Here is a 27,570-nt window from a genome sequence, read left to right on the forward strand (position 1 = left end):
CTAGATCCAGCTCTGCCAGTAGCTAGCTGTGTGGTTTGGAACAAGTGAATCAACCTCTCTGGACTTCTCTTCCTTCCTCTGAAAATTAGGAGGCTGGACAGGATGATTCTGACAATCGCTTCAAGCTCCCCCTTTTTAATAACTGTTTTATTCAATACTCAGTATTTCTTAAGCACTTAACATATGCCAGATACTGCTATGAATGTGACATTAAGTTGTTAGAATTTAAAGATAGTCTTAGATTTAGATGGCCCCAGGAATACTCATGGGAAAGGAAGCTTTTAGAAAAAGTTGCACTTCCATACCTGCCAGTGTTGATATTTGCTGATTGCAGTTGAATATTTTCTTGTTGGTCCTTCTTATTTTGAAGGTGTTGCTTGATTCTGAATCAGACGCTTCACTTTGCTGGAAGTTAATAAACAGAGCTGGTCATTTTTAGATTGCGGAAGTTTAATTCGGAGGCCATTATTGAGGGTACCACTGTGAATTTAGAAATGAAAGACTGTCAAGATTATCAGGCTTCTCTGTACATCTTTCTGAAATAATCTCTGGCACTTGGACAAATCTGTTTGTAAAATTAATTGCATTAACCATATGCCTAAGGTACTATTCATTAAAAAAATAAGTTGATATAAGAGATTATATTTCAAACAGTGCATGGATCGTGGCCACTCGAACCCAAGTTGAGTCATAAGATGACACTGAAGCCAAGAAATTAAAGAGTGAGCTAACAGCACCATGGTGGCCACACCCCCATGGCTGTTTTCATTCCTCACGGTGAGGATGACCTGGTCAAAAATGACCTAGTCCGGCCGTGGGAGGACCCCTTCCTCGGATCAAAGAGCAAGTGACATGCCCTGCAAAAACTTGCTTCTAATGCAATTGTTTGGAATTATGAGTCCAGCTCTGAAAAGGTTGCTATTGAGGGAAAGGGTGTTTAATAAAATAAGAATAGCTTTGGAGGAAAAAAAGCAATAGATTTTTCCTTTTTATAGGGGATATTAACCCCACTGTACCTTAAAGCCATAATGTTTTTATTACCTGCCGTGAGCTGATAATGAAAGGTTGTCTAGCCAGGTCAGACTAGCCCAAATTCTGTCTTCTTTGAAACTGTAAACTCGGCAAAAAAAAAAAAAAAAAGTAAACTCCACATATTTAATTCCCTTCCTAGAAAACAAGCAGGGTCATAAATATGGCAAAAGTGATAGTAGTCCCGGCTGACTTTGTCACAAGTTATGAGGAGGTTAAAAAAAAATAGCATAATTAAAGGTTTCCATTAAAATGGCCTATGCATGGTAGACTATGACATTGGCAGGGCATTTGGAAACCAGGGTTGTATTCTGACATCTCAGCTGACGCATGGAGTCCCTGTCAGAAAAGTCTTGAATTTATAAAATAAAGACAAGGATGTTTGCCCAATTTCATTTCTTAATGTTTTTAGATAGATCTGATTTATGATTTTTGCCCTTGCCATTCTCCGGGGTCCTGACATTTTATGGTGCCCTGTGACAGCATGTTAATGGAGTTGCCCTGAAATGATTCAGCCGACATTTGACCTGAGCTGCGGGGAATCTGACCACTAGTAGGAATGGCTTTTCCTTGTAACCCTATCGTGGGTGAACTAACTGAAAACCTTTCTAGGGTTTTGTGAGAAGGAATCAGAATCGCAAAGCCATAGGCAGACTTCGGAAAGACTAAGATCTTGATTTGAAACGTGAAAAATATTTCCTCCTAGTTTGTCCTGAAGAGGTCAAGAGTCACCGAGATCATTGTACTCTATAGTCAAGCTAAAAACTCATCTTCAGTCCTTTCCATGTGACCACGGCAGGTAGAGTTGATAACACGTCAAGCCTTTTTAATCACCAGCTAAGATGGCTATTTAGTCTGTTTTTCTGTCAACAAAATGCTTTGATATATACTTGTCCCGACACACCTCATCCACCTTATTAAACAGTACTGTCATAGAGGGGCAAGGGTCTGAGTGTTTACCCACGGCTGAGTCTGGCCTGTCATCACTCATCTCTAACTTGTCCTTTCAGTGTGCTAATCAGGATCTCTTTGAAGCCTGACAGAAAGGTCATCTTCTAAAGTGTCTTCGTTAGCCTTGGTTTGCACTTGTATGCAGAGATGCTGGGATAGTGATGGTCCTCCCAGGTTGCAAGCTTGGAGGGGCAAACCCAGTGGTGGGCAATGGGAGAAAGTAGGGCTAACGGATTGCCACAGTGTCCTGAGAGCTTGGGGGTGGAAGCAGACAGCAACAGGGAGGCCCCACTTGCTTGCATGCCCTCTGCCCATGGTAGGCACTCTGAAAAGGTATATTCACTCCAGAAGATACCCCATGGTTTGAGCAGAGCTCCAGTGAGGCCTGGAAGGCTGAAGACATAGTGATCAGTGGCTGCAAACCAGAACACAGCTCAGATGTAGGGCCCGAGCTCATGGCCAGGACACCAGTCCCAGGAAGACTGTAAGGGCCAGCTAAGGAACCACATCCACGTCTCTGGGTGGAGAGTAGCTTGTGAATTATGGGGATATGGATACTTAAGGAATGAAACATAGTCCATTTTGCTTGTTAATTGCATGACCTTGAGCAAGTCATTTACATTCCCTGAATTTCAGGGGTTTCTTTTGGCTTTCTCTTATTATTATTTTAATTCCAATACAGTTAACATACAGTGTTATATTAGTTTCAGGTATATAATATAGTGATTCACAGTTCTATATATTGCTCAGTACTCATCATGATAAGTATACTCTTAATCCCTTCACCTGTATCACTCATCTCCCCCCAACCCACTCTGGTAACCATCAGTGTGTTCTCTATAATTAACAGTCTGTTTCTTAGCTTGTCTTTCTCTCCTTTTTTATCCTTTGCTCATTTGTTTTGTTTCTTAAATTCCATACATGAATGAAATCATACGGTATTTGTCTTTCTCTGACTGATTGATTGCACTTAACCCTATAGGTCCATCCCTGTTGTTGCGAATGTCAAGATTCCATTGTGTGTGTGTGTATACGTGTGTGTATATCTTTATCCATTCTTCTGTCGATGAACACTTCAATTACTTCCATATTTTGCTTATAATAGGTAATGCTGCAATAAATATAGAGGTGCATATATCTTTTCAAATTAGTGTTTTCATATTTTTGGGGTATTCAGTAGTGGAATTACTGGATTATATAGTAATTCTATTTTTAATTTTTTAAGGAACCTCTATACTGTTTTCCACCTTGGCTGCACCAGTTTGCATTCCCACCAGCAGTGTAAGAGATTTCCTTTTTTTCCACATCCTTACCAATACCTGTTGTTTCTTGTGTTGTTGATTTTAGCCATTCTGACAGGTGTGAGGTGGTATCTCATTGTGGCTTTGATTTTCATTTCCCTGATGATGAGTGATGTTGAGCCATGTTTTCATGTGTCTGTTGGCCATCTGTAGGCCTTCTTTGGAGAAATGTCTGTTCATGTCTTTTCCCATTTTTTAACTGGATTATTTGTTTTTTGGGTGTTGCGTTGTATCACTTCTTTATATATTTTGAATACTAACTCTTTATTAGATATTCTATTTGCAAATATCTTCTCCCATTTTGTAGGATGTCTTTTAGTTTTGTCGATTATTTCCTTTGCCATGTAGAAGCTATTTATTTTGATTTAGTCCAGTGTTTTTTCATCTGTTAAACAAGGATAATTATGGTGCCTTTGCTATTATGATTTCTATTTCATCTAGGCCCCATTGGAAGAGAAACCCATCAGAAATCAGGGTTGCACTCTTTCTCTTATGAGCCATGTAGTCTCTGTCATCTCAAAGTCCCCTCTTGCCTTTCTTTCTCTCTTCCTACTCCTTTTTTTTTTAAGATTTTAATTTTTTATTTGACAGAGAGAGAGACAACCAGTGAGAGAGGGAACACAAGCAGGGGGGAGTGGGAGAGGAAGAAGCAGGCTCCCAGCGGAGCAGGGAGCCCGATGTGGGGCTCAATCCCAGGACTCTGGGATCACACCCTGAGCCGAAGGCAGATGCTTAATGACTGAGCCACCCAGGTGCCCCTTCCTGCTCCTTTTTTTTCTAGCATCCTCTCCCTACTCATCTTGTATGTAGTCCCTAAGTTCATAAGTCAGACTACCAAACTCTTGGGATAGTGATGTCATAGTTGCCACTAAGCTCTGCACACCAGGCCACAGTGAACTGGTTGGACTGTCCGTCCTTGATCTGAGCACCTGTGGATGGGGAGAATGGGGTCAGGCTGGGCAGTGCAGGCATCTGGTATCATCTTTTACAGATCTGTTATCTGGCCTGGAGACACCAGGCAGGGACCCAGTAATGAGAACTGGGCTCCAGGTCAGGGTAGGGCTGGTAGCAAAGTTGTCTTGGTATTGAACCCCCTCTGCTACCAATGAGATTCCTTAGATTTCTTGGGCCTCCAACTTAGAATTAATTGGTCCCCAAGACTTTCTGTTTGGCTTGAGCCTATAGATGGAAGTAGCTTAAGTGTGAGGACCAGAAGCAGCAGAAGCAAAAAGCTAGTGCCACTAAATATATTCATTCCCATGGAATAAAATGGTTTTAATGCATTTTCTAAATCATCTTTAGGACGCTAGCTAAAATGATCCAACATTTACTTTCTAATACAAATCATGTCATATGCTTCATCTCATGCTGTGATCTATCTGTAAAAATGTATTAGAGGATACTTGAAAACATTATCTCAGCTGGAAGGAGGGGATAACCCAGTCAGAAGGAGCCATACACATCACCTGTGTAACCATCTATCAGGTACATGAATCCTCTAACACTCCTGCTGAGTGGTAATCAGCCACTGCTGAACCCCTCCAGGCGTGGGGAGCTCATTACTACTATTGAGTCTTTAACCAGCCCTCACCACTGCTGTCTTACACCGAGCCAAAGTCTCACGTAGCTTTTACCCATCAGCCCTCTTTGTGCCACTTGGTATGCAAAATCGGTCTAAATCCTTTTCTGCTTGGTTTGCACACAAACAGTAAATGACAGCTGTCATAACCCCGTGAATATCCTGTTCTTCAAGCTAAGTGTCCTCTTTCCTTTTCTTAAAAAGGTGCCAGAGAGGTCCCAACTTCCTGTGATTTATTTCACTGTAATTTATTTGTTTTAACAAATTTTAAAACTGTGTATTTTTGTCAGGAAGTATTCAAAAACATATGAATTTTTAAATGTTTTTCCAACTCCAGTTCTCTCAAAACTCAACAAAAAGGAGCCAAGTTGACTTAATTTCTATCATTTTCATTGTGAAGTCATCTTTATAATGAAGACTCTGACCATTATAGTAGTAGGAAAAAATAAGAGAAACCAGGAACTGAGGTGTACAGAAGAAGGGGAAGACCTCTCTCCACAAACTAGATCATCAACTAATAAATACTTTGATTTGACAATAATGCTCCAACTCACATTCAACTTCCTGGGTTTAACTGCAAATCTCATTTTACCAATCATTCCTACCTGTTCCATCAGTTATCTCACAGGAAAACTGGGGAAATCAAAAAAAGCACATGGAATGTTTTATAAACAAAAGTACAAATTAAGGTGCTTATTGTTTTTCAGGATAAATATGCAGATTCAGATACCGTATTTTCTAAGCCCACGCTAGCCAGTCCTGTGCTCAGCACCTTCCTACACGTTTCCATGTGTATCTCTGAGAGGCTAACATTTTCGCAGACGAGAACAGAGGCGCAGGGTGATTTGGCTAAGGTCACATAACCCGGAGGTGGTGCCTTCTTTTTCCACCTACCGTGACTATTGCAATTAAAGTGATAAAAGTTCAGTGTTAGCATTACTGTTATGAACTGATCCTATTAATATTTGTTCCCAATATACCACCTCTCAACATTTTTCCACATGTTAGTATCAAAATCATTTTACTAACAAGCAAGCCCTTAGAAGGCACCTTGAACAAGCCACCAGCTGGCCTCTTTGCGCTGGCTGCCTTTCCTTGCCTGCCCTCTGGTGGACATAGTGACAAAGAACAAGTGAGCCCAGAGCAGGTAAGGAGGGACAAGAGCTTCCAGCACCCCACTCCCCTCTCCTGCCCCCTCCACCCCGCCCCCATTCCAGCGCATATCCCTCGGGCCACAGTCCGCTGGATTTCCGACACTGCCCGAACCAACCACGCCTGTCCAAGCCCCTGTGACTGTAAATGCTCTTCCTTCTACATGGAATGTGCTCCCCCCACCCCCAGCAAATCCTAGTCCTCCTTTAAGGCCTAGCTCAGATATCAATTGATCCCCATAACTGCCCCACAGTAAGCAGGCCCCTCTCCTGGTTCATCTTGGGCACTTTTGTCCATACTTTATTAAAGCACTGTAATCATCCTGAAATTTCCATGTGTCTTCTCCACTAGACTGGGTTCCGTTGAGGCCAGAGACCATGTCTTCTTTAGTATTCTGCCAGAGACTTAGAAGATACTTAATAATTATTGGTTGGTTGAGTGAATGAAGGAATGAATGATTCTAAATTGGGAGAAACAAATTAAGTAATGAATGTAGACATGCTTTGTAAAGGAAAGTACAAAGGAGGGTATTAATTCTGTTGCTAATAAGAAATCATCTTCAGATTCAAGAATATTCCCAAGGAGCCCTTGTAAAAGCATTAAGGGCTCTAAGTATTTGTCCTTCTTCCATCTTGTTTCATTCAGCACCTCTTCCCCATCTCTCCCAAGACACAGGGGTGCCACTGTCCTCCTACCACCCCGCAGCACCCCCAGATCCTTCTAGGCTCCTGATTTGCCATCCCCCACCACCCCACTCAGGCCTCTTTGTCCTCTGTCCCTTTGCTGGGACAGCAATGGGCGAGAATCCTGTGTCTGCTGTGGCTAGTAGACTGGAGTTGAAATTATATACTACAGCAGAAAATGAAGCTTTATGTTCTCTAACTGAATCATCTTGCTCTTCAGCCCCCATTCCCACTGATGAGTAATTCAGTCTTATCTGACCAAAACACTCCCATGGGGCCATATTACTGTCATTACCTCAGAGCCCAAGTTTAGTGGGTTATGGTTCCTCCACCTTCCTCATTGCCCTTCTTTCCAAAGTGGCCTAAGTCCTCAGAGGTCAGACTATCACCCTGGCATTAAGGTGGGGTGGGGACACTCATGTCTGGTCCTTGTGCTGGTTTGTCCAGCCTTTCCTGTCTATAAGTATCCTGAACTGGTACCTTGTTGACCTGTCATCGTGAAATCATGACCTTCTCTGGCCTTATCTTCCCAGCCCCAGGCTGACTCCGGGCCACTCTTTACCCAGCACTTCCAATTTCCCACAGGCAGGCCAGGACTCCCGGGTGCACAGATGTCTCGTTGATGAGGACCAGGGGTACTGGGGGATGTCTTTGGCCCATTGGCCCAGACTCCCTCACCCATTTCTATTATCTCTCTCAGGCACCAGCCAGGAGCAGGGCTTCTCTAAGAGGCCTGCAGTTTTCCTGGGTTTCATCCCAAGAACAGGAGAAAATCCTTTTCCATCTGAAATTCACCATAATTTATCTGGGTGCTTACCTAACCCAGATTCAAGCCAGGAGGAAAACATGGACACTCGCGTCTCTGACCTCCAGCTCCCCCACGCCCTCTCTAGAGCTTCCTTCCAGCACTAGAAGGGTTTTGTTTTCCTTTCCGTCTGGCAGGAACCACCCTCCTATCAAATCCTTCTCCCTCCCTTGGATGTTTCACCTTTTCTTCGCTGGAGCAACACCCCTCCGCTTCCTGGTGTAGGACTCACTTAAACAGGCTCTTTTGGGGGAACAATACACAGGAAATATTACCAAAAATGTCGCCCTGCTATAACTCGCTAGTGTGCATCCCCTCCCAGAAGAAACCATATCACATCCTGGGTAAAACTAAAGTCCCTAAAAATGACATGGCTGTGGGGGATTCTAGACACCAGAATAGAAGAGTGGGAGAAATGTCTTTCGTTCTCTGACCCTCACACATCACCTCCAAGGAAACTGCCCTCCTCCTGCAGGAACGAGGGCCCCCACTAAGCAGGGTGTGTTGTGTGAATCTACCAGTAAAGCAAACAAACTGATGGAATCTGGGGGAAATAAATACATGCTGGCCTCTCCACCCTGGCTTTGTCAAATTTGGTTCTGCCTTGGTGAGGAACTCAACTGCTTTCCCACTCCGTGTTGCGTGAAGTCCTGCACCACACTGCGGGCTAAAAGATCGTGTCATAAAATGGCTGTATTATAAGCCCAAACCCGAGTATTGGCAATCACGCAGGTGTTCCAGGCACTGCCAGATGCCCGTCTGTGTAAATGGGTTAAAATCCCCGTCCTCATGTGTCGTGGGGGGGGGGGGGGCGCTGTTTGTGGGTGCTACCTTGCTGCTCGGCGGCTGCTGGATGGCCTGGTGTGAGCAAGCGTGTCCTCTCGCCAGCAGGACGGGACGGCGCCGCTGTGGATCGCGTCGCAGATGGGCCACAGCGAGGTGGTGAGGGTCATGCTGCTGCGCGGAGCCGAGCGGGACGCCGCCCGCAACGTGAGTCTGAGCTACAGCTGCGGCCCGTGGGCGCGGCGGGGTTGGGGGGGGGGGTAGTGCGTGCACCGAAGCTCCAAAATTCAGCCCGGCCTGGATGTGCGGAGAAAACGCGCCTTTATTTGGTCTGTAATTCCCCTGGGTTTTCGCCCACCCTCCACTGGCTCTTCAGCAGAAAAACAAAGTAAATGTCCGCGTCAGCTGAAACTTAGCAAGTGCTGCCCAGTCCCCCCAGGGATAAAATGTTTAATCCTCGGAGATCCTGCTCCACCTGTGCTGACTCCTGGATGAACCCGGGAGGATGCGGGAGGTAGGAGCCGGGGCGTCGGGCTGTCCTCCAGGGTGTCCTACGCCTGGCGCTGCGCCTCCCGCTGGCCCTGGACCGCGATGCAGGTGGCACGCAGCCTCTGTGTTATGGGGTCCGGTAGTGCTCCTGGGGCTCCGCCTCACCCGGTTTCCCTCGCTGCAGACCCCTGCACCACATCCCCCATTGGCCTCCACCTAGCAATGCTAATGTCACCGAAATGTGCCTCGATGGGCCCCACAGCAGGCCCTGCGGCCCATAGGAACTAAGGGCAGCTTGGGGAGACCCTGCTGCCTGACCACACAATGTCATTCACTTTTTTGGTTTTGGTTTGGTTTTTACAGTGTCTGGCCTTTTTCCCTTAGTATTACCCTTGCTATGTGACCCGCCTCCCTTCTCCAAGTCCGAGCCCAGAAAGGGGTAAAGACACATTCCTGCCTACTCCACTGTCCTCTCTCCCACTCTATCTCTTCTTCCCACATCTCTGAAACCAGAAAAGAAAAACCCTGTAATCTTATTTTCTTTCTTCCTGATTCCAGCTAAACCTTCAGACGAGGCTGGGATATTTCCTTTACTAAAGAACTCTGTGAGCTGAATACTCCAAACACAGCAATTGATACGTAAAAGCAGGGGGAAAAAAGGAATTTGGAAAATCTCTTCCCAGGCCAAAAAGTGATGACAGAGGCTGAATATAAATTCTTGAACTTGTCTCTGCATTTCTTTTTAACAGATTTCAATCGATCCCCTTCCTACTCCCCATCGACCCACCCCAGCCCCCACAGACAGATACATGGGGCACACTAGAGCAAGGCTGTGTATAAGACAAAGCAAAAAGAAAGGCACATTCAAAATTTAAAACAGTAAATACAGTTCAGTAATTATTTAAATCATTAAAAATAGTTTAACATTAATATCCACTAAGTCACAAACTGCAATGACTCTTTGGTCCATCTATGTCCTAAAATATATTCTTAATACTCCCCTCGCCCCTTACCCAGTGTTCTAAGGGACTGGGACCATGTGAATTCCCAAATGGCAGGGTTCTAAGACAGTAAGTCACATATTTTGTCTAGCATTCTTTCATGGAGAACTGAATATGCTCTAAAAGGCCCCTAGATTAGGAGACATGGCCCGCTCGTACTTTGGTTTACTCCTTTCACCTGTTCTGACAAGCATATTCCTGGTTCTCAACTAACATCTAGTTCTTAGCCAACACACACATATGTTAATAGTCAACTTTTCTTTGCCTCTCTGTTAAGGATGGTACGACAGCATTACTCAAAGCAGCCAACAAAGGGTATAACGATGTTATCGAAGAGTTGCTGAAATTCTCACCCACCCTTGGCATTTTGAAGGTAAGACTTAAACAGAAATTTTACAATCTGTAGAAGAGAGGCTAAAAATTCAGAAGCCCATACCTGAGGACTGCAGGAGAAGCCGAGTGTAATTCACATGGTTAGTTGCGTTCTTGAAAGAACTTACCTACAATTTCTTAATGTTGGAGATTCATGGGCACTGGTTGCAATGGGGTGGTAAGAAGAGGGAACCAAAGTCTGTTGCTACTTAGGTTTCCAAGGGGGAAAAAATAGTAGTAATTAAATTGCTAACTTGGAAAGTAAACTGCCTTGATATCTATATCTATATCCATATATATATATCAATCGACTAAAACCTTCCACCACTCATGAAACACATGATTTGTGTCCCACGAAACATGGGGACAGGTGCTTATGTTTCTTCCCTTCATTATCTGCAGCAAAGAACCACACTGTTATCTTAGGTGAAAGAAAAGAAGCCTCACATATCCAGACACCTCAAAGAATATGTCATTCTGGAGAGCTGGGTCTGCCAGGAAACAGAACCCCAAAAGCCTCTTTTAAATTTTAACCATTTGAGACTAAGCTATTTCTAAATCACGGTATATACCAGAGGGTGGCAATTTTTTTTTTTAAGATTTATTTATTTATTTATTTGACAGAGATAGAGACAGCCAGCAAGAGAGGGAACACAAGCAGGGGGAGTGGGAGAGGAAGAAGCAGGCTCATAGCAGAGGAGCCTGATGTGGGGCTCGATCCCATAACGCTGGGGTCACGCCCTGAGCCAAAGGCAGATGCTTAACCGCTGTGCCACCCAGGCACCCCGGCAATTTTTTTTTTTTAATAAAGGGCCAGGGAGTAAATATTTTAGGCTTCGTGGGCCATATAGTCTCTGCTGGAACTGTTCAACTCTGCTCCTGCAGCATGAAAGCAGCCACGGTGGGGTGGGGGTGGGGGAGGGCAAAGGATGGCTACATGCCACTAACACTCTATTTATGACATTGTATTTCTGGAATTTCATATTTTCACACAGTAGTGTTCTTTTAATTTTTTCAAGTCTTAGTTTGCCAGGACATAGAAAAACAGGCCGCAGGCTAGATTTGGCCCACAGGCTGTAGTTTGCAGACCCCCAGTATACCCTACTGTTTTCTTAAATTGAGGACAGGAAACCTGTTCTAAACTTGGAACATTGGCTTCGCACTTTTGGGGATGTGCCCTCAGGCTTTATTGATGTATAAAAAGTCACCCTGTCCTTGAATGATCCCAGAGCCTTTTTGGACAGTCTGTATCTGATCTTAATATATTTAAGCTCTATTCTTGTGACCAGCTGATACAGGACTGCTGTTGTCAGAATGCTGGCCCTTCTCTCTGTCCCAATGAGCGACTTCTAACCTTCCATGAGCTTGGAAGCCGGAAAGCTACATTCATTAACATTGTTTGTAAAGTAAGAATGAATAGTGGATGAAAGGGGATTCTATGAATAAAAGAAATGAGCTTCAGAAATGGACTTTGTAATACCTAGTCTCGTTTCAAAGAGCTCTTTTTCACCTTGGTACTTTATTCTCAGCCATGTTGCGAAGAGATGAAGCTGTCGAGTTGGTGAAGATTTAGATGGGTGAAATGTTATCAGACAAGTGAGTTGTCATACATGTTATAAAAGCAAACGTGCTGCTTTGGAAAGGAAAATGCTACTTTGCTGGAATTTTTCTACAGGCATTACATTTTATAAAATAAGAAAATAGCTTATTATTATTATTGTAAATAGCTAATGTGGGAGCTAAGCTTGTATTTAGACGGTTTTGTAGACATACGCTCCTTCTGGAACATATGTCATGTGACGGCCCATCATTCTTACATCAGGCTGGTTATAGTCTCTTGCTCTCCCCTCCCAGAATCTGGCTACGTGCTGCACATAGATGCTTCCTTAGTTCAATAAATATTTGCAGTACATTTCCTAAAATGTCAGCAACCCATCCAGCGGGCCCTTCTGTGCTCAAAAATGCTCCAGCTCAGGGGTGCCTGGGTGGCTCAGTCGTTAAGCGTCTGCCTTCGGCTCAGGGCGTGATCCCAGAGTCCTGGGATCGAGCCCCACATCAGGCTCCTCCGCTGGGAGCCTGCTTCTTCCTCTCCCACTCCCCCTGCTTGTGTTCCCTCTCTCGCTGGCTGTCTCTCTCTCTCTGTCAAATAAATAAATAAATAAATAAAATCTAAAAAAAAAAAAGAAAAAGAAAGAAAGAAACCTCTGGAGAGAAACTGGATTTATTTGGGGGTAAAAAAAAATTCATTCTTTAAAAAAAAAAAAATGCTCCAGCTCAGGGCCTGGGGTTTTCCTCACCCCACATGCTCACCCTGTAACCCCACAGTGGGGCTCCCACCCACCTGAGGGAGTGGAGTGCAGGTAGCTGGGCTGACAGGTCGGCCCATTGGCTTGCCAGCCATTTCTCCAGCCTGGCTGGAAGCACGGAAACTATATATGTTGTCCTTGAAGAAAAAAACAAAATGTTTGACATAGCATTATTGCCTTTGCGGCAGCAAATTCTCATATATTTAAAACCGACGGACTGATCGTGAAGTCACGTGCACCCTGGGCCAGATCTCTTGTTTCACTTGCAGAAGGGCCTTGGCAGTATTTGTACTGACCGTGCGCCGTGGACCCGAGGACACTATTAGATGCCGAGGGGCCTTGGAAAGGGACTGTGAGGGAGAGCAAAGCTCCGACCTGAGTCTCCTCCTTCAGGCTGGTTTACGATGAAAGCCGGGCTCGGTGCCGAAGGCTGCGAGCCCACTCCCGACACTCACTGTCGTTTTCTCTTAGAATGGGACATCGGCCCTCCACGCGGCGGTGCTCAGTGGGAATATTAAAACAGTCGCGCTGCTCCTGGAAGCAGGGGCGGACCCAGCCCTGAGAAACAAGGTACCGGCCTTTCCCTCCCTATCTTTTAACTCCTCTGGGCGCCTGTGCAAAAGAGATAAAGGCAGTTTCTACCTAAGCCAAGATAACCCGTCCCGTGCACCCTGGGCCAGATTTGTTTCACCTGTAAAAGGACGTTGGCGGTACTTACACTGAGCACCTGCTGTGTGCTGTGTACCTGAGGACTCTATCAGATGCTCACATGCCTTTGAAAGGGATTGCGAGGAAGAGCCAGGCTCTGGCAGGAGTCTCGTCGCTCAGGCTGGCCCCAGCCCCTCTCTTCCTATCTCGGCGCAGCGAGGGCGTGCGAAGCTGTCAGTAGGTGGGAACGAGCAGTGCATCTAGACCCAGAGAACTGTTCTAAAAACCCTGGCTCTACCGTCGGTGGTTGTGAGCTAACAGTGGTGCGGCTTCCAGGATGGGGCTGGGGGTAGTAGGCGGGGAGTAGAGTTATGGGCTCTGCCATCAGAGAGCTGTCCTAAAAACATCAACGTCCTAGGAGTTTACTGCTCTCCTGCACACGGCAGATGTGCGTATCTTGACGACTGCTCGAGCTTTCTTTGGAGAGTAGAAGGGAGAGGGGGAAATGTTGTTAATAGGACTTTGCACCGCTGTTCCAAACCAACCTACATTTTTTATAGGCCCAAATCCTTAGTTTACAATTAGGTCAAACGTGGTGGGGAAGATGCCCAGTACCCATTGTTTCCTGCTCAGCATCCGCATTGGCAGTCAGGGGTAGAGCCTGGGGGGGAGAGCCGCGTAGGGGAGGTCTTGAGAGAACACTAAACTGTGAACTTTTAAAGGAGGAAGTGGGAGTGGTGCTTATCGATAAAGGAAGGTATGAAAAGCATTTCACTTTATACTTATATACTATTTGAGCTTTTATAAGTATCTATTGCTGTGTTAATTTCTTTAATAATGAAAGCAAACACAGAGAACCTTTTTCATGACATTTTGAAAAGGAACCATTAAGAGGTGCAATTAGACAACATGCCAAGAGTCTCTTTTATTTTCCTTTTACTTAGCATGTGGGGTTATTATTTCCTTGTTCTTACCATTAGAGTGCTTGAAGACAGCACTTCTGCTTATCTCTTCCTGAGATACTCGGATTTGTTTTCCATCAGCTGGCCTGGCTGTGTGATAAGCCAGCTGAAATCAGACGTATGCTCTTATCTTTAGACCCTGGACACAGACTTCCTGAAGAGATCGATCTTCCTTGCTAAGCCACCCAGTAGCATATGGAAACTGAAAAAACATGCAATTCTTTGTTTGTCTGCTGGGATTTCAGCAATAATGGTTACGGGGAATTTCCAGTGACCAAAATGCTGGACTTTGGATTCTCCCTAAAGCTACTTGCCTGTATAGAGATATAGAGAGACTGCCCGTGCTGGAGTTTCATACACCAGAAGCCCTTAGACAGCTGGGAGTCATTGTCAGGGAACCCCACCCCCATCCCACCATCCACCAGCCACCCCACAGAAGCCAGCCTCTTAGAGGCCGCTCTAGAAGCAAGGGTGTTGGGATTCGGGCCGCCACCCAGGACTCTGGAAGGGGGTGTTCCTCACCGTCATTCATTCAACACATACTGAGTACCTACTAGATACCACGCACAGTGCTGTGCTCTGGGGAGACAGTGGTGAAGGGAGTTCCCATGATCTCTGCCTTCAAAGAGCTCAGAGTGTAGTGAGGAATAAAGAGAATTAAATAAGAAATTGAAATACAGTGACAAGAGCTAGCTATCAGCAGGGAAGTAATAAATGCTACTGGAAGCTTCCCAGAGGAAATGACTTCTCAGCTAATACAGAAGCAATCTTCTGCTCCAGGGGTGGAGTTCTGCTCTGGGACTGTGACGCGGATGCCTCAGGAGAGGGTAACCAACGGCCCCAGTAGCCACTCTCCACACTGTAGCTGTCCCCATGGGTGCCTGCCCTGTGTTCCCAATACTGCCAGCTGAGGGCTCAGAACACAGCTTCTCCCAGGAGCGGTGGGGAAAGAGAGTGTTTTGATGCTGTGGTATCATGAACATGGGCCTGCAGTCCTGCTCCATAATGAATAAGATGGCCTTTGGGGGCTAGCCTGGGGCACTAGCAGTCATAATAGTCCATACAACCTCAGCCACCTGAGAATTCAGTGGGGACCAACCTGGAGAGAGGAGGAATGAGACCAGGATTTTAGAACTGTATGGATGACACATAGAACGCTAACGCGATTGACCAAAACTTGACAACACAGTTTGAGGATATAAGCCTTTTTCAACGGTAAAGGTTACGCACGGGAGCTGTAACAAGCAAGCTTGTAGATAACGTACAGTTTCTTAGATCTCCTCTGCCTCCTGACCATAGAGGATCCTCTGGCTCCCTGCCAACCTGCTCACCAAGGACCAGGAACCCATGTGAAACAGCTCCATTATTCCTGAATATACTCCGAGACTAGATGGAGCTTCCGTCTGTCTCCCGGGAGCGTTTCTGCGCAGGCCCGGGCTTTAGGCCTGTACAATGTCTGTGCCCACAGGAACTAATAGTAGAATTTGAAGCCTCTAGAGGGGCCTCTGGTCTATAGTAACATAGCATAATATTTTCCTGCCCAATTCCATCCAGCATCAGCATCAAGGGTCCTTTGTAGTGGACTGGGGTGAGGCCAGAGGACATGCTGTGCAGAGGACCATTTGTGGCAAACATAATTCCCAGCAACTCCGTGCAGAATTCCTGACAAGCAAGGTCCCAGCTAGCAGGTGGGGGGGGGGGTTGTCAAAGAGCAGGACCCAACCTAGAAGGTAGGGACTTCAGAAGTCTCACCTAGGATCAGGGTCCCAGATAAAGTGGGGGGGGGGGGGTTCCAGGTGTGCCTATGGGAGGAAAAAAGATGTGAGACAGGTAACATCTGCATCCAAGCCCTCTGTCCTATTCTGGGTGACTTTCTACCCTTTAACTGCCTCCCCTGAAATCCCAAGAACATCCCATGATTCATCCATAAGAACAGTTCTCAAAGTATAGTCCGTGGACCCCTGAGAGTCTGCAAGACCCTTTCAAGAAGTCTAAGAAATCAAATCAATACACTTAATAATACAGAGATGTTACGGGCCCTTTTCACTGTGCTGACATCTGCTCTAACGGTGTAAAAGCAATGGCGGGGAAACTATTGGCACCTGACACGTCAAAGCAGGGGTATAAACCATACCGGCAAATGATTATACAAAACTTCGTGAGTTCTTATACAGATTTTGTAAATTATTTTACACAAATGCCAGACTTACTTAAGAACATCTTTGATGAAGCAGTAAACAATTTCAATTTTATTAAATCTGGACCCTTGTCATACATCTTTTTAATATTCTACTAAGGAAATGGGAAGTGTGCGTCGGGCACTTCCGCCGTGTACTGAGGTGCAAGGGTTCTCCCGGGGAAAAGCACTCACGCCATTGCTTGAATTGCCAAGTGAGCCAGTTTGCTTTCGCACCGAGCGCCATTTTTACTTCGAAGAACAGCTGGTACCCACCGCGTGAGCCAGACAGCTTCTTAATACTTGCAGGCTTTTCTGTCGAATCAGGGCTAATAGCAGTGAAGGTGAGCTTTTGAGATTGTAGGACCCCCTGTGTCAACGTTTGGAAGATCCGCATAACTCATCGAGCTAATATTTTCCACATGGCCAGTGTGTGATGTTACAAATCATACATGGGGGAAAATTCTACCTATAGATAGATCGATCTATGGATTTTTAATGTAAAAAGCTCATCGATATGGTTTCAGACTGCACACTGCAGTACCTTTAAGAAACTATCCCTTGTTCATGTACTGTATGGTGACTAACATAATATAATAAAAAAATATTTTAAAAAATAAATAAATAAATAAAAATTAAAAAAATAAAGAAGAAAGAAAGAAACTCTCCCTTGGTCAGTACGGGTGTAGCATCAAAGGAGGGTATCCACAGTGATCTGAAAAGGCTGTTAAAATGCTTCCCCCTTTTCCAACTACCTATCTGTGCAAAGCTGAATTTTCTTCCTATGTTTTAACCGAAACGTTATCACAACAAATTGGATACAGAAGCAGGTAAGAAAATCCAAAAGTCTTTGATTAAGTTACACATTCAAGAAATAGGCAAATCTATTAAGCAATGCTACTCATGTCACTAGCTTTTTTGTTTTTGAAAATTTTGTTGTTTTTCCTAAGTGTTTTTTATGTTACCCTGTAGTGCACTTACGACTTTTAATGAATTAAGGTATTTTTAAATGTTCTTCTTTTCATTTCTAAGAAGTTGAAAGCAAAAGCTCATTGGAATCCTCAATAATGTTTAAGAGTGTAAAAAGGTCCTGAGACCAAAAAGTGTGAGAACCACTCCCCCATAACATCAATTGCATGGGGTAAGGACCCACTCATGAAATAAATGCACACAGAATGTGTCGCAGTGGCGTGACAAGAAGAGAGGACAGTCGGTGAAACCCTAGGGTCGGGGGGAAGTGGTGGCCACTGAAACTGCTCTTGACCAGGTAGCCCTTATTCTCTGAATGTCTCCTGTTTTCTCATCAGCAGATACCTGTCCTGAGTCTCAAGTCCCTAGCAGACATACTGCCCCATACTAATTCAATGTAAAGTATCAGATTTAACATTACCAGCATTTATTGAGCACCTGCTAGATGCACCAGGCATTGTGCTGGAAATGAGGATATGATGATTAATCATACATGGACGCTGGCCTCCAGGAGATCACACTGTACTAGGGATACGGCTTAGAGAGAAAAATAACTCTAACGATGAGATAAGAAAATAACAGATGATATTTATATGATTAAAGGAGATCTTTAAGGCCTCAAAACAAGAGTGAGCCCGGTGGGGTTTCTCATCAGCAGAGGAGCAAGTTTGGGTCAGGGGCCCCTCTTTGGAGTCCCTAAAATCATCCCAGCTGTGGGAACTCACTAATGCCTGCCTTATCTTCTTTCAGGCCAATGAACTTCCAGCAGAACTAACCAAAAATGAACGTATACTGCGTCTCCTCCGAGGTAAAGAAGGACCCAGGAAGAGCTAACTTAGTTCCGTATTCGAGTGAAAGATAGAAACCCTAATCGCATCGTCCAAAAAGAAATTGCTTTTCAAATAGTGTTGGAAATTCCTTTAAGAAAGGAAATGCCCAGAATGCCCACCCTGGGTCCCTGACCAAGGAGAGCTGGGCTCTGTGCTCTGAGTCAAGAACAGAAAGGCCCAGGGACCCCTTGCCCTCACTTACATGGGTTTCTCATGCTGGCCTACAACCCCCCACTACTGTGGGGCCTGGCAGATTCGTGGAGTCCACAGAAACTCATATTAAACCACTCTAAGTTGGGTCTCTCAGTTAAACTCTAAGAGTTAAACCCTGGAAGAGGTTTAAGCAAGATGACGAAAGCCTTTAAAAGACTGAAAGTCTGATCTTCAGTGAATCAGAATACTTCTGCTTTTGCGTTAAATGTAAGTGTGCTAAGAGATATAGCTCCCTCATATTTTACACATAGGTGTATGTCATTCCAGTGTAAAATGTTTTCTTCTACTCAAAGATCGTAACCGCGCTGATTCTGAAGCAATGATGTGTAAATTTACATTAAAGAGCCACTTCTGACATTCCACCATGTGATTTCCAAGATGGACTGTTGAACTGTAAAAAAGACAAACTTTATTGGCGAGGCGATCCTCACCTTATTCCTAACACATAAAGAATCATTTTTATCTAGAATCAATATTGTAGGTACGGTAGGATGCGAGTGGCAAATTTGGAAACTCAGAAAATTACAGACCACGGGAAATTTAGGCTTGTCTCTTTCAACTTTTATTTTGGTTCTATTGTTGGGAATCTGCTTCCCATGCCGTAACTAAGTAGACTTAATATGCTGTGCAGTCCTGTTGCTTGACATGATGACCTTGAGGTCCTTGGATAAAATGTGACATATGCAAGTACAATATGTCGCTATTTTATTGCAGGAGTATAAGTAATAAAAGACTGTTATTAGTATTTAATAAGTGTTCATCTATGCATGTTCTTGAGCTGATTGAGTCCAAGAAAGAAACCTGAGTTTTATTGAATTATTCCTTGGAGGGGAGTCAAAAGTTATGTTCAATGCACTTTATAATCAATGGTGTCTAAATGCCTCAGTCAGTGCCTAATTGCACACACAAAAATTAGACCGTCTCTCTGTAATCTACCATAATAAACGCTGATGGTATTTCTGTTATTTAAATACATCTTTAGTTTTCTTTTCATGTTCTGTTCTGGTTTCCAGTCAATGTTCTGTGTAAAGACCTGTTAAGATGGAAGGAAATGCAATCCCCAAAGTTTTTTTTTTTTTTTTTAACCAACTTGCAGTGGTACTAAAAGCATTATCTTTAAGTCAGTAAGCGATGGAAGAATTAGAAGATATTCTTTTGAAGTTTGTTATGATCAAGAAAATAATCAACAAAGGGGCGCCTGGGTGGCACAGCGGTTAAGCGTCTGCCTTCAGCTCAGGGCGTGATCCCGGCGTTCTGGGATCGAGCCCCGCATCAGGCTCTTCCGCTATGAGCCTGCTTTTTCCTCTCCCACTCCCCCTGCTTGTGTTCCCTCTCTCGCTGGGTGTCTCTCTCTCTCTGTCAAATAAATAAATAAAATCTTTAAAAAAAAAAAAAAAGAAAAGAATCAACAGAAATCAGCTTATTTTGATCAATATCAAAAGCAAAGGCAGTAATGAGCAACCCACAGAGCCCCCACAGATGTCTACCATCTTACTGGTTATGCAACAAGTCTGCAATCTAATTTCAGGATAGAAAATTCGGAAGTTCTGTCTGTATTGCTAAAATACCCAGAGAGAAACCTTTTCGTAGCTAAAGAGCAGTGCCGATTTCCTCACCGCTTTCTTTTACTTAGCCAAGTGGTACAAATCCACTTTCCTCCATGGGAATTTCATAAAGCTATGTTCGTTTTGAAGAGGAAAATAGCGTGGCCTTAAATGCTTTCTATGTTCCCCCCTCTGTTAGCCCTTAGGCCAAAACTGGTTGCTCATCACTGATAGAAACCAAAACAGTACTATGGACACTGATAACAAAGTTCCAAAAGGCAAAATGGGTTGAAATCACAAACTTAACGTTTTCACTAAGATATGTTGTCCTTGGCCTGTGGTTTTAAGTGGAAAATGTTCTTGATCAATTTTGGGGCCATAAAAATGAATCCAGTAGCTTTAACAATATTTCGTGGGGGTTTTCGTACTATAGGTAAGAGGTCTCTAGCTTAGAAGGACCACCTTTGGTGGATGAGATTACGGCATCATCCATAGCAGGGAAGATGATTATATTAACCACTCACCAAAGACTGAACTAAAGGTCTGTTATTTGAAGTAAAATTGCATATATTTGGCACACGGGTGATGGTTCTTATTTTTTTATGATTTTTATTTTATGTTAATCTAATTCACAATTCAGTGAGCTCTGCATCCTCAGACAGAACTGGCAGTTCCTATGCAAATCATTTGTTAATTGAAGTACTGAAGTTTTCATTACATCCATTTGTTTGATGACATATTCCATGTTATAATTCAAAATAAAGTTAATGTAGTACCCAACTTGCCTTTGCTACTTTTTCCTCTTTGTTTTTAATCAGAAGTTAGTTATTTCTATGTGATTTTTAATAGCATGGAATTTTAGAGTGAATAATTCAGCTTTGTCAATAAATGAGTTGATATTCGAAAGCCTGAGTAGATCTTTAAGCTTTATGATTTCATTATTTCAACTGTGGAGAACTTTAGTAATGATTCCACAAGTTTCTCATTCAGACAAAAATTCCTGGGAGAGTCACGGAAGCTACTGAAAACAGAAACTTTGAATTGTACACTGTGATGATTTGATACCCGTGGTCATTGTGGAAGGATTCCCCATCTAGTTAATACATCCGTCACCTCATCACTGATCTGTGTGGGTCTTAATTTCTATTTTTATTGCCCACGATGCTGCTGGCTCTTCAGTCCCCTGCAGTGGCTTTGGTGTCTGCAATAATTGATGGTTTTGCGCAATTGTCAATATTTGCAGTGATAACATCCGGTATCTGGAGAACTCCATGACCATTCTGGCTTCCTGCCCTGCTGCCCCCACCCTCTGCAACCACAAGAAAGCTTTGTCTCATTATTCTCCCACACGGGAGACCTAGTCAGAGGACAAGAGCACCCCCACAAATGACAGGCTACTTGGGATCCCACAGAGATGCATTTTGGGGTGGGCCTGCACTGCAGATGAGAGGGGTAAGAAACTGAGGTCCTAATTTCACAAAGTGGTTCCAGTGCTAGAACTGGCTGAGCCTCAGGGGTAAGTGACCGGGTGCGGTCTGCAGATCGTGAATAGCAGCAATAGAAACAGAAGGATTGTTATGTGCTAAGCACTTTACACAGAGAATCTCATAGAAGTTCATAGGCCTTTTCTCATTTACCCCTGACACATGCTGTGGAATAGGCTTTACCATTATCCACCTGTTGCAGCTGAGGAAACTGGCTTTGAGAGAGAACCTCCTCAAAGTCGGTCTTGGGGTTTTGCTCTCTGTAGTGGAGGAAAGCGAGGGGAGCAAAGCCCAGATGCAGTCGCAGTTGTAGCCTCAAGGCAATGAGGGTGGTGAACACAGGAGATTAGATAGATAGATGATGATATAGATAGATAGATAGATAGATAGATAGATAGATAGATAGATAGTTGATAGATAGATAGATGATAGATAGATAGATGATAGATAGATAGATAGATAGATAGATAGATAGATGATAGATGATAGATTTTTTTTTTTAAATATTTAGAGGTTAGAGGGACACCTGGCTGGCTCAGTCCATAGAGCATGTGACTCTTGACCTCGGGGTTGAGTTTGAGCCCCATGTTAGGTGTAGAGATTACTTCAAAATAAAAAATTTGTTTAATTTTAAAAAATTTAAACTTTAGAGGTAGAGTTAATGATAATTGGTGATTAATTGAACATAGCAAGGAAAAGAGGGTTAGGATTATACTAAGATGTGTCAGGGGACCCTAGGACCACCTGCAGGTTGGTGATTTGCTAGAAAGACTCCCAGGGCTCATCACATGGTAATATCCATGGCTAAGATTACAGCAAAAGGATATATAGCAAAATCAGCAAAGGGAAAGAGAAATGGAGTGAAGATGGAGGAAACCAGGTGCAAGATTCCAAGAGTCCTCTTCCAGTGGATTCACACAGGATGAGCTCAGCTCCTCTTGCAATGAGATGTGGCAACGTTGACAAGTGTTGTCTACTGCAGAAGGTTATCAGAGCCTTGCCCGGGCTTGCAGCTGGGAGCTGGTCACACAGGTACCCTCTGCCTAGCATTTACCAAAATTCCAGACTTTCAGAAGAAAAACAGACATTCAGCATAAACCACATTGTTGTGTACAAACAGGTTAGACACAGTAGCCATTGTCATTTGGGGAAGGCTTTAGATCAGTGTAGGGAACGTTTACTAGCCAAGTCCCCAGGTGCCAGCCAATGGTCGATCTCATAAGCAAAACTTTCTAATGTTGGTGGTCTCAGGTCTGCTAGGTTAATTCTTTTCCACACCCAAGGTTTACATGGTGGGGGAGACAATAACTGTGTTAGAAAGAGGAAAGCAGAACTGGGGTGGGGACAGAGAGAGAGAGCATCTGGACAGATTCAGTTTGAAGAATGTGTGAAATAGATTCCAGAAGGCAGTTGGAAGCAGCAGCTTGATGTTTGGGTCAAAACTGTTTCTACTGATTCAGGCATCATGTATGTAGAAGTGACGGTTAAAGTCATCGGATGAAATGACTCCCCAGGGAGACTCTGGGGCGAGGGGAAAAAACTGAGAAGTGATTTTGAAGGATGACGTGAAGTCAGCCAAGGAGGTGAGGTGAAATGGACAGGAGCAGGAAGTGAAACGTATATCAAGAGAGGAGAAAGTCAAGCGAGGCGAGGAGGGTGGGCAACAAGCCTCATGAAGTGTGACCACGAGTGTTGACAAATTCCAGATTTCAGCTCCACGACTTTGCCCTCGGTGAGCTTGTTCAGCCATCAAAGAACTCTAGCCCTGAGTTGGAAAGGACAGGATGGTGACTGGTCAGCACCTGGAGCTAATGTCAAATTAAAATAAATGGTTGTCTAGAAATGATTCTAGTTGCAATTGGTAGAATTGTATTTGTGAAACCAATCCTAACATTTTCTAGGAACTGCTGGCATCTATCAGAAAGCATGGCCTCTGCTTCGTCACCGAGAAAGAAAGTAGAGGCATACCTCAGAGATACTTAGGTCTGGGTCCAGACAGCGGCAACAAAGTGAATATCACTTTATTAAGCAAGTCACGTGAATCGTTTAGTTTCCCAGTGCGCATAAAGCTATGTTTACGTTATACGGTGATCTATTAAGTGTACAATAGCTTTATATCTTTAAAAAGAATGTACATGCCTTAATTAAAAAATACTTTATTGCTGAAAAATGCTAACCATCATCTGAGCTTTTGCTGGGGGAGGGTCTTACCTCCGTGGTTTTGGCTGCTGACCGATGGGGTGGTGGTTGCTGAGGGCTGGGGTGGCTGTGGCAATTTCTTCAAGTAAGACAACAATGAAGTTTGCTGCACCAATCGACTCTTCCTTTCATGAGTGATTTCTCTGTGGCATGTAATGCTGTTTGATAGCATTTTACCAATGGAACCTCTTTCAAAATTGGGAGTCATTCTTCTCGAACCCTGTTGCTTCTTGATCAACTAAGTTTATGTAACATTCTAAATCCTTCGTTCATTTCAACCCATGTCCACAGCATCTTCACCAGGAGTAGATTGTTTCTCAAGAAACCACCTTCCTTGCTCATCCATGAGAAGCAACTCCTCATTCATCCACGTTTTATGATGAACTTGCAGCAGGTCAGTCCCATCTTCAGGCTCCACTTCTAATGCTGGTTCTCTTGCTGTTTCCACCACATCTGCAATGACTTCCTCCACTGAAGTCTGGAACCCCTCAAAGTCATCCATGAGGGTTGGAATCAACTTCTTTCAAACGTCTATTAATGTTGATATTTTGACTTCTTCCCATGAATCACTAATGTTCTTAATGACATTTAGAATGACGAATCCTTTCCAAAAGTTTTTCAATATTCTTTGCCCAGATCCATCAGAGGAATCACTATCTATGGCAGCTATGGCCTTATGAAATGTATTTCTTCAATAATAAGACTTAAAAGTCAAAATGACTTTTGGGCTGCAGAATGGATGTTGTGTTGTTAGCAGGCATGAAAGCCACAGTCATCTTGTTACGGAACCAACGCGCATCCGCTCTTTGGTGAGTTATAGACAGAAACTCCACCCAGTGGGGTTCCCTCACAAAGTCATCTTTATTTGTACAAACAAGGAGATCGTGTGGAATGACTCCCCAACCAGGGGTGAGCAGACTCGTTTGGGGGGGGGGCAGGGGTGGAATATTCAGAGGAGATTTGAACATTATAATAAAGATGGCAGAGCTGAGGTAACTTGGTAGGGCACGTTCTGATTCATCTGAGCAGGCATAGTCCTGGCATCTATTCAAATGTTTCTCTTCCTGTTCCAGCAATTTGTTGGTTAGTTTCTAAAAGATGAATTTGATAGTTAGAAGCTTCTAGGAGTTTCCTGAGTTCAGGGGGGTCAGGGGTCACGCCAGTGACAATCTCATAGTCCATTAGAGCTCATGGGTGACCAGGTACATTGCCAAAGAACAGTAATATTTTTAAAGGATTTTTTTTTCTTTTTCTGAGCAGTAGGTCTCTACAGCAGGCTTAAAATATACAGTAAGCTATGTTGTAAGCAGACATGCATCATCCAGGCTTTGCTGTTCCCTTTCTAGAGCACACATCATCCAGGCTTTGTTGTTCCCTTTCTAGAGCACGGGCAGAGCAGATTTAGCATCATTCTTAGGAGCCTCAGGATTGTCAGAATGGTCAATGGCACTGGCTCCAACTTAGTCACCCGCTACAGTAGCCCTAACAGGAGAGCCACCCTGTCCTCTGAAGCTTTGAAGCTGAGCATTGACTTCTTTCTAGCTGTGAAAGTCTAGATGGCATCTTCTTCCAAAAGAAGGCTATTTCATATAGATTAGAAATCTGTTGTTCAGTGTAACCACCCTCATGAATGACCTTAGCTGGATCTTCTGGGTCACTGGCGGCAGCTTCTCCATCAGCACCTGCTGCTTCACCTCGCACTTTGACGTCTTAGAGGCGGCTTCTTTCCTTAAACCTCATGAACCCCCCTCTGCCAGCGTCAGACTTTTCTCCTGCAGCCTCCTCACCTCTCTCAGCCTTCGCAGAATTGAAGAGAGTCAAGGGCTGGCTCTGGATTAGGCTTTGGCTTAAGGGAATGTTCTAGCTGGTTTGGTCTTCTATCCAGAACGCTCACACTTTCTCCACCTCAGCCATAAGGCTGTTTCACTTTCTCATCATTCATGTGTTCATGGAAGTAGTACTTTTCATTTCCTCCAAGAACTTCACCTTTGCATTCACAACTTGGCTAACTGGTGCAAGAGGCCTCGCCTCCAGCCTGTCTCAGTTTTCAACACCCCTTCTTTGCTACATCTAATCATTTCTAGCTTTTGGTTTAAAGTCAGAGACGTGCAACTCTTTCTTTCACTTGAACACTGAGAGGCCACTGTAGGATTAGTTATCAGCCTAATTTCAATATTGTTGTGTCTCAGGGACTAGGGAGGCCTGAGGAGAGGGAGTGGGACGGGGGAATGGCAGGTGGCTGGAGCCGTCAGAACACGCAGGACATCTATCAGTTAAGTTCACTGCCTCGTATGAGAGCAATTCGTGGTGCCCCCACGAATAATGCTCTCCATGATAAGAGCAGCACCAAAGATCACTGATGGCAATCACCATAACAGATAGAATAACAGCGCAAAAGTTCGGAATATTGTAAGCATTACCAAATTGTGACACAGAGACACGAAGTGAGCAGATGTTGTTGGAAACATCGTGCAGGGGTGCCACAGACCTTCAATTTGTAAAGAAAATGCAGTATCTGCAAAGCACAAAAAAGTAAAGCACAATAAAATGAGGTGTTCCCGCCCTTTGCGCCACGCTGCAGAGATGCAAGAGCTGTGTGGTACAGTGCCGATGGGCCTGTGAGTTAATGTTTCATTACCTTCCTGGGAAAATGAGAGAAACTACATTTATCTCTGCTGGTCAGTTGGTTTCGTGTTATTTCACTGTGACAAGATGCTAAAAAATCAGGCATAGAACCACGTGGGGGCCCTGCTGTGAACGGAGCCAACCGTATTAGGATTTCTCATGCCTTTGTCCAAAGTCAGCTCAGGCTCTTGTACTTACCTGTACTTCAAAATATGGAGAACAGACAAAAAAAAAAAAAAAAAAAAAAAAAAAAAAACAAGTTCTGTGCTCTCTAGAAAAAATGAGAATAATTTATTTCACATTCCACTGGCTGACCGGCCCAGCTTTGGTCTGCTTAACATACCAAACACAGTGAGATAAACCAAGACAGAGAGAGGTGTTTCTCCAGGCCCTCCAACTAGACTTAGCCCTCAGTTACATAAATGATGCATTAGCGGGTCTGGAAAATTTTAGAATCTTTTCCTGGTGCCCTCACCCTTATTTTTAGTAATACTATAAGATGATTTTAAAATATGAGTGAAGTCATGTTTTTACCAATTGAAGGAAGCTAATTAAAGATCTTTGGGTCTTGGATGCCTTGTCAGTCTCTGTCAACAGAAAGAATTCCTCCTCCCCCCATCTCTGCTGTCTTCTGTCCTCCCTTCAGTAGGATTTCACCCTCTGATTTTTAAAGGGAATGCTGCTATTGCTCTCACTTTCCCATGGTTGAACTTTTAAGAATAGCCATAGGAAGAAAGTCTTCAGGGTGCCTGGGTGGCTCAGTTGGTTAAGCGACTGCCTTTGGTTCAGGTCATGATCCTGGAGCCCCAAGATCAAATCCCGCATCAGGTTCCCTGCTCAGCAGGGAGTGTGCTTCTCCCTCTGACCCTCCTCCCTCTCATGCTCTCTCTCAAATAAATAAATAAAATCTTAAAAAGAAAGAAAGTCTTCAGTTTATAGGACTTAGACTCCCAATTTTAGGAAAGATCAGACCCCAAACACCTCAGGCGAAGGAAACTGTGTCATGCGACTGAATCCTACAGAGAAGGGAACGCCAGTGTGAGACACTGACAGCCAAGTTTCAAGTTATTCCTGCTTGCCAGCAACCTCTCTGAGGTCTCTGGAAATCACATGCAACCCACAGCTGGCTCCATCAGCAACCCAAGTGTCCTTACTGGGGAGAATGTTTTACCATAAGTCTGACCAACAACCCCCCATTTCTGAGTCAGTTGTAACCACTGGCACCAAAGTCATGAGTGATAGCTGTCAGCTATTTTAAATGAGATGTCTATAAAATTCAGCTTGCTTAAGCATGCAGTTTTAAAAATTTATTGCAGAATCCAAAAGAACTGAGTGCATATTTCAAACAAAAGACATGTTCATAGCCCGTTTATTTACAACAGCTTTAATTGGGAATAACCCCAATGTCTGGCATGGTATTTTTAGACCCTGGAATACTACTCAGCAATAAAAAGGGTGAATTCGTGCCC

General features: G+C 44.0%; 1 protein-coding gene across 9 annotated transcripts in view; it reads left to right on the top strand.

Moving 5' to 3' along the window:
- ANKRD29 (ankyrin repeat domain 29) overlaps window positions 1-19,220 on the top strand; it is a 53,457-nt gene extending 34,237 nt beyond the window's left edge. For 5 of the 9 annotated variants that reach the window (XM_057313182.1, XM_057313185.1, XM_057313187.1 and 2 more), the window contains 4 exons: window positions 8,389-8,490; window positions 10,051-10,146; window positions 12,923-13,021; window positions 17,957-19,220. In XM_057313182.1, coding sequence (XP_057169165.1) covers window positions 8,389-8,490; window positions 10,051-10,146; window positions 12,923-13,021; window positions 17,957-18,040 — 381 coding nt within the window. In that variant the 3' untranslated portion in view covers window positions 18,041-19,220. The remainder of the gene's footprint in view (window positions 1-8,388; window positions 8,491-10,050; window positions 10,147-12,922; window positions 13,022-17,956) is intronic. The other 4 variants (XM_044382888.3, XM_057313188.1, XM_057313186.1 and 1 more) reach the window with 1 other exon arrangement.
- The last annotated feature ends 8,350 nt before the right edge of the window (window positions 19,221-27,570 follow it).

This window comes from Ursus arctos, unplaced genomic scaffold, assembly GCF_023065955.2.
Source record: "Ursus arctos isolate Adak ecotype North America unplaced genomic scaffold, UrsArc2.0 scaffold_17, whole genome shotgun sequence".
NCBI classification, from domain to species: domain Eukaryota; kingdom Metazoa; phylum Chordata; class Mammalia; order Carnivora; family Ursidae; genus Ursus; species Ursus arctos.